This window comes from Aptenodytes forsteri, unplaced genomic scaffold, assembly GCF_000699145.1.
Source record: "Aptenodytes forsteri isolate BGI_AS27 unplaced genomic scaffold, ASM69914v1 Scaffold419, whole genome shotgun sequence".
Lineage (NCBI taxonomy): Eukaryota > Metazoa > Chordata > Aves > Sphenisciformes > Spheniscidae > Aptenodytes > Aptenodytes forsteri.
The window spans coordinates 65238-72295 of record NW_008795256.1 but is presented as its reverse complement, the minus strand read 5'-3'; the positions used below and the strand labels follow the sequence as shown (position 1 = coordinate 72295).

The following is a 7058-nucleotide window of genomic DNA, read 5'->3' as shown; positions in this document are numbered from 1 at the left end:
TCCCTGCGGGGAACGTTGCTCCCACGGGGACCTGCAGGCTCCTGCAAAGTGGTGGAGCGTAGCAGCGAGGCAGGCTGGCTTCCTCTCCTCATTCAGTGCATGTATATATAGACCACAAAATGCTCCAGAGTAAAAGGAGCAGTGGGTGGAAGGCGAGATATTATTATCTTCACCTGCTGCTGCCGACCAACGAAATAAAGAGACAGATGACAGGAAATGAGGACTTCAAAAATAGACACCTTTAATGTCAAAACCTTCTGGGATTAGCGAGAGCACCATGCAAGAAACAGAGAAACTCTCACGCTAGTCACCGTGTGCTTTGAGCGCGTGTCGGAGGAGGAAATATGCTGAGATATCGAAGAAACATTTCTGTATTTACTCTTTGTGCCCTCGGCAGAAGAACCAGAGGGAAAAAAAACCCACAAACCTGACCAAAGAGACTGCAGATATACTGAAACGTGAATTGTAAAACCTCCCTTTACAGCTCGACAGATCCTCCGTACCTGGATGGTCTGCCGTTCTCCTTCCCCGAGCGGCATGCCCAAATCCTGCCCGCGTCTGCCAGCTTAATTCTTTGCCTCCACAAGGCTAGGGCTTTGCAAGGCTCTTCTTACGGCTCCACGGGACAGGAACGGCAAAGTTTTTAATGTGAGCCCTCTTTATTAAAAAAAAAGTCTTTGCATATGGAAAATATTTCTTATCATATACTCTATCTGCTTTACTTAAAACCTCTTAAATATATTAAACATCTAATTTGGCCTCACCTCTCGATGTATGTACATCTGCTAGTCGTTCCCCTGCCCATCGATACAGCCGCATGGCTTTTTGCCAGCTCCGCGTCTCCATTACTAACTCTCTTTTGCACGTCAAACCCACAGTCTGGGTTGGATTTGAACGGGGTTGTGGCAGCGACGGAGAAAGTTGGGCCCAAGGGAGGGGAATGCCAAGGGGTATTTTTCCTCACTGAAACTCAACGCTGGTCCAAAGTCCAGAACTGGCTATATTGAGTCCTAGACAGGTGCCAAGACAACAAGGAAAAATAGCAACGGTAGCCTGAAATGCCAGAGACCTGACGCTCTGCAGCTCCCGACGCTGGAAATTAGCACGTTACTAATCCAGAGCGAGGAGAACACAGTACCAAATGGGTGATTTCTAGCTCAAAAATCTCAAACCTTCGTCACGGCACTCCGATAACCAACTTACTGCCTTGCTTCACTCTCGCATTGCTTTGGTAGCAGCTGGGTGAAGGGGCCCCAAATCCACCAGACAACATTTTTGACTTCTAAAAATTGGGGTCTGGGCTTTGGGCCCATTATTTCTGAATCTGTAGGGTTCCTGAGTAAAACTCTGCTGTAGTGACACTGGAAGAAAGGTGTGAAGCAAGTTTATGGAAAGGCTTTGAGGGGCAGAGAGGTTTTCTAAACGTGTCTTCACCCCGTGTGTTTCTTTTTCTTTGATAGGGCTGCAACGTCCTCATCTTTAGAAAAAAAAAATTGCATCACAATCCAACAGAAAAACCCGTGATCTGCCTTCGGGAGAGGAACCAGGTTCAACCGGTGCCGTACGTGCAAGAACAGCGGATGCAAGCCAGCGTCTCACCGCCTTTCAGCTCCAGTGGTCCCCTCTCCAAAGGTCTGGGTCTCCGATTCTTTATTGCTGCAGAGAGACGTGATCCCAGGTAAGGCATCCCTCTTGATCCGCACGGCATGGGTCTTGAGTCAGCAGTTCTCTTGGACTGGCTGGATGTGTCCCCTCTGCTGTATGCAATGCCAGCGAGAGTTAAAAGTGCAACAAAACAGCCCGAAGACCAGAGGTGAGGAGGAGGAGGAGGAGGAGGAAGGAAGAAGAGATGCGCGGGCAGCCTGCCCCAGCCTGGAAGATGTGCAGTTTCTCAGCGTTGGGAAGGAAGACCCTGGCATCCTCCAGGGCGCCGTGAGCCGCCATGGTGAAGTTGGCATCCCCCGAGGTCACCACATCGAAGACGCATGACTGGAAGTAGACGTCCTCCACGGGCAGCATCTCCTTGCAGAGCGCCCGAGCCGTCTCCGCCGCCACGCGGCCGCGGCAGCACTCGCTGCGGGAGATGCGCTGGCTGCGGGGGCAGCCGCCCACGCAAAGCTGCAGGTCTTGCTCCTCCGTGAAGGCGCGCGCCACCTCCTCGGCTGCCCGGATGGAGAAGGAGAGCTGGCGGCCGGCCTGACGGACGGCGATGGTGGTGCCGATGTACTCCGCACGGATCTCCACGTGCCGCCCAGGGCTGCGCTCCCGGATAGCCAAGCTGCTCCCGCCCGGCCTCTCGCCCCCGTTCACCGAGCCGTCCTCGAAGGCTGCCGGGAGGCTGTCTATCTCAGCCTGGTAGACCTTCTGGTCGATGCATTCCTTCATGTTCTTGAAGATGATGGTGAGCTGCAGAGAGCAGATCAGAGGGGGTTTGATCTGACTTGCCGGGTGCGAGAGTGGCGGCCGTGTTCCCCCACCCCAGGTATCAGCTCTCTAGGGGAGGGCAAAGCAGACTGCGCACGTCTGCCTCACCGATCCATCCCCCTCTGCCCCAAACCGTCTCTCCCACATTGCTGCAGTCCTTTGGGGAAGACAGCAATGTTTCCTTCTTTCCTCCCTTTGTTTCCTCCTTTCTTTAATACCGTTTAAGCAACTGAAAACTGAGACGGGGCCAAGCCCGGATAGACTGCATGCAGGTAACCCACGGACCACGCAGTAACCCATCCCCCAGGAGCGTTTGCAGGTCTCTCTGTTCCCCTCAAGGACCTTCATCCCACTTGTTCCTGCAGACGTTAATTCCTGATCCCATGTGGGTTTAGCTGAAGCTGTTGCTGCCCTCCCCGGCCATTTTAGGGAGCGTAGGGAGTGCCCTAGGCCGTCGCTGCATCCCGGAGGTGCGTGGGTTTGCTGCCAAGCCCTATGCGCGAGCGTTACCTTGCTAGTGACCGTAGCGTTGGACCCCTTCGCCACCGGAGAGCTGGTTGCTTGCACAAACAAGTAGTCATTGTCCAAGAGAGGCCAGGAGCCCTCCACTCGGCAAGTGTGGAAGTCATCATGGAAAGTGCGGATATGGGGGTCCCCGAAAGCCGCGCAGTGCTGGTAGCTGGGGGGCTGGCCGTGCTTGTAGAGAAAACTCTTCTCGTAGTTGCAGATATCGAGAGACTCGAAGCCCTGATGGTTGGGGGCCGGGGGCCGGGGTCGGGGCGGCGATGTGGGACCCTCCTTGGAGCAGTTGTTCTGGATCATGAGGTCCTCGATGCCGTGGACGGCGGAGTGGTAGGCCAGGTCGCCCCGGCATGTGCGAGCCGTCTTGCGGGTGCAGTGGGAGTAGGAGCGGAGGGCGTTGCAGTACGCCGCGTTCCTGTTGGAGCCGCGCAGGTTGAGGGTGGCAGCCACGTACTCCGAGTTGCAGCGCAGGATCTTGCACTGGGAAGAAACTGGGAGAGACGGGACGGCCCGAGGCATCCCAGTAGAGCTGTAGGAGCGGGGAAGGGCAGCCCCTTCTCCTCCCACCACCTCCCACCATCTGGCCCACTCCAGATCTCATGATGGAGACGCTTTTTGGAAGCACTTCTCTCCCTATATTAATGAACGCAGCGGCCAGTTTAAATGACCTGCTGCTTACGTGCCCGAGGGGAACGAATCCAGGGTTGCCTGCTGCAGAAACAGGCTGGAGCCCGGCGCGGAGGGCCGTCACGGCGCCGAAGGGGGGTCCTGAAGCCACTGGGATGTGAGATTGTACCTGGGGCACGAGCATTGCCGAGAACCAGGGCAGCAGTTGTGACTGAGGCCCTGGGAGGTGGCTCAGACGGAGATTCTTCGCCCCAGGGCTTGCCGGGGACAAACGGGAATTCCTGAGCTGCGAAACCCCTTCTTCCCATTTCAACCTTGGCCGGGCCGTGCAATCGTTTTTTCGTGCTAGGCTTGACCGCACCAAGGACATCCTGCCCCTCAAATGTGATTCCTCCGTGCTACGGAAGGCAGTGCCATGTGCCACAGCCCCAGGAGAGCTAAGGAACTGGCCCCCGCGGGGATCATTTAGCTCATTAAGCAGAGGGGTTATAAGGGATGGGCTGGGTGTTGCTGGGGGTGTGTGTGAATTTAGGTTTTGCAGGATGTGGGGCTCAGCCCTCCTAGTAGATTGTCTGGGTTGCAGGGAGGAAAGCGAGGGACTGAGTGATGGATGCGGCCGGTGCCTTTCGCTGGAAGACCTTGGAATTTGGCTGGTCCCTGTGCCCTGCTGTCCCTGTCTTATCTTGGGAGATAATAGAGCTTTTAAGGGTTCTCCCAAGGGAAACAGCCTGCTGCAGGAGAGCAGGGGGATGCTCTCCTTGCTGAGGCTACCCTGGTAGGGGCGGGCGATGCTGGTGGGAATGCTGCCTGCCCTTCCCTCTGGCTGTGGCGGGCCAAGGGCACGCTGATACTGCCTGAGCCTTACGGCTGCGACGAGAGGATCTTCTGCTTGCTCCAGGCACCTCCCAGGAGCTCTGCCGTGGTTGTACCCTCCCTGCACCCTGGGGCTGCAGCTCCCATGGGTATCCTTGCCAGGGATACGGCTCTGCCCATGCAGATCCTTACCATGCCTGCAGAAGAGGAGGAGGAAGAGAGCTCGAAGGAAGAAGCTGGGGTTTTCCTGCTGCCCTGGGCTCTTACTGCAGGCAGGTTTCCCCATTCCAATCCATGCAGAGCCTGGGGGGTTGCTCACCCTCTGGCTTGTCTCCGCTTCATTCAGCAGGTCCCCTAGAAGCAAAGTAGAGGTGGGATCTGAGAGGTGCCAGCAAATGTGAGCTGCTGCAGGTACGGAGCTGCCAGCATCCAGGCAGCTGCCAAATGTGGCCCTGCAGGGCTTGGCTGCACTGCTGCCTCTCGGGGGGAGGCAAGCTTTTGAGCAAAATCCCGGAGGGTTTGGTTTTTTTAACCGTTTTCAATCACTGTGGCTCTCATCTTCCACCCCGAGGCAGCTGTGCTGTGTAGCTCAGTGTGTCAAAAATTTAAAGCTTCCAGCTGCCCTTGGAGAGGATCGGTGAGCTCCAGGGGCTCGAAGAGACTTCACAGCAGGGCTGCGAGCAGCCGATGAGTGCGGAGAGGACCCAAACTGTCCTACATGTCGGGTGCAGCACGGGCTGCCTCTGGCCTGCTGCTGTCCCCACCAAAACGAAGGTTTGGAGCACAGCATCCAAGGGGATAGGAGTTGAAAAGCCAAATTATAAGTGCGACTGCCATGACGTCCACAGCCAGCACCACCGGGGGATACCAGCACCTCCTGCTCCACCAAAAACCTGCGTCCAGGTTCCCTCAAAACTGGGAATCGTGCTCTCAGCCACGTTCCACCTTTTCCCCCTTGCTTGCGCCGGCTTTGGCTGCTCCCTGGGTGCTGGGGGGGCTTGAGCTGGCTGGAAGGGGACTGCAAGAAGCTGCATGCATCCAGGCAGTGGGCTGCGGCAGGAGGAGGTGCAGCCGCAGGGAAAATTTAACTTCCCTTGTGCTTCATCAGGGCTGGGGATTTGAGTCCTTGGTGGCTTATTTTAACAGCCGGTTATTAGTCACTTGTTAGTCAAAGGGCCTTTTGCAAAGGTCCTTTTGACACTGCTGTATGTGAAATCGTTTTTTTTTTTTTTTTTTTCTCCCCTTTAGCTTGTGTGAGGTGCCAGTTGCCAGAGGCTGATGCTCAACGGTGATGTGTCTGTGCCTGGTACCCTCGGCAGCCCAAGGAGTTGATATTACTGACACTGCGATTGCTAGTAAGTGTAAGCTGCAACCAGGGGGGACGAGAGACTGAATTCTCATCCTTTTTCTCAAAAAAAGGAGAAATCACAGTCCCACCAGCTCCGTCTAGCACCTTTCAGCTCCCTTTGTCACGGCTACAGCCGTTAAACAACCGCCGTTAGTTGTACTGGCTGGCACGGTGACGTAGCTGAGTGCTGGCGGCCCCCCGCGTTCCTCTGCCAGCTGGATTAATGGCTAACGGGGCAGATGTCTGGAGCAAAAACATGCTTCAGACCTGCTGGCGATGCTCTGGCTGCCAGCTGCTCTTAGCAGCGAGGACAAGCTGAGCTGATAGAGGGGTGAAAGTGGTCTCTGAAGCCCTGGGGCATGGGGAAACGAGCCCCGGTGCTGGGAACTGGGAACTAGGCTCCTGTTTGGTGTGTACTGGTGAGCGAGGAACAAGCAGACTGTGCGCTCCGATCCTCCTCCGATGGCTGGCACTTGCTCTGTCATGTCTCGCCCTCTCTGGCTTGACCCTGTTTGACCAGGCTGAGCACCTTTCTTGGGGCTCACAGGAGCTAGTGACCCCTCAGCACTACCCCCCAAAATCCCCTGGAGGTGGTGACATGGAGGGGACCTGGCGCAACGCTTGGCAGATAAACAGCCGGTTAATGTGTAGCGGAGAAGCGTGGCTCTGGCCGGGGCAAGGAGAGGCCCTGCCGTGGGTCCCGCAGGCAGCAGGACTTTCTTTGGGACGTCCTGACCCCAATGGCATTAGGAGAAAGGCAGTAGCAGCAGTTAGAGATGCTCCGCAAGCCCAAGGTGATGCCACCTGTGAGGGGAGATGGATGGTTTTTGGCTGTGCCAGGCAGGGCAGCCAGGGGGGCTCGGACACCCCAGTCCTCCCTGTTTGGGGTCACCTACATGTGGGACCGGACCCTAGAGCACCCCTGGGTGCCAGTGCCCATGTCCTGCTCCTCGGACCCTCGTCCCTGCCCTTGCTTTGCTGCAGCCTCACTCACCTGCATCAGCCTCCTCCGGAGACGAGCTGGTTCCCAGCGCAGGGAGCTCCTTCCCTGGTGGACAGACGGGTTGGCTTGTCCTTGTCACCCAGCTCTACCCCAGGTGACAGCCAGAGAGATCCATGGGATGACAGCCGGGAAAATGCCAACCTCAGTCCTGGGCACCTCCATGGCCTCGCAGCCGGATAAAATCCAGGGTGCTGGTGCGGAAAGCCCGGCCGGGGGTGCGGGGAGCGGACCCCACTGCAGGGCACCACGGTCCCTGCTCTTCCTCCCCAGCTACCTTTGCTCCGTCCTCTTCCCCCCCCCCCCCCGTCCTCTTCCCCCCCC

At 56.9% G+C, this 7058-nt stretch overlaps 1 protein-coding gene across 2 annotated transcripts in view; it reads right to left on the bottom strand.

Moving 5' to 3' along the window:
• Positions 1-217: 217 nt before the first annotated feature.
• Positions 218-7058, bottom strand: part of HFE2 (hemochromatosis type 2 (juvenile)) — a 10099-nt gene continuing 3258 nt past the window's right edge. Inside the window, exons 1-4 of one of the 2 annotated variants that reach the window (XM_009279145.1) lie at positions 6729-7020; positions 4579-4740; positions 2935-3437; positions 218-2406 (exon numbers count right to left, since the gene is read on the bottom strand). In XM_009279145.1, the coding sequence (XP_009277420.1) occupies positions 1780-2406; positions 2935-3437; positions 4579-4672 (1224 nt within the window). In that variant the 5' untranslated portion in view covers positions 4673-4740; positions 6729-7020 and the 3' untranslated portion in view covers positions 218-1779. Of the gene's footprint in view, positions 2407-2934; positions 3438-4578; positions 4741-6728; positions 7021-7058 lie in introns of those variants that run through there. The other variant, XM_009279146.2, reaches the window with a different exon arrangement.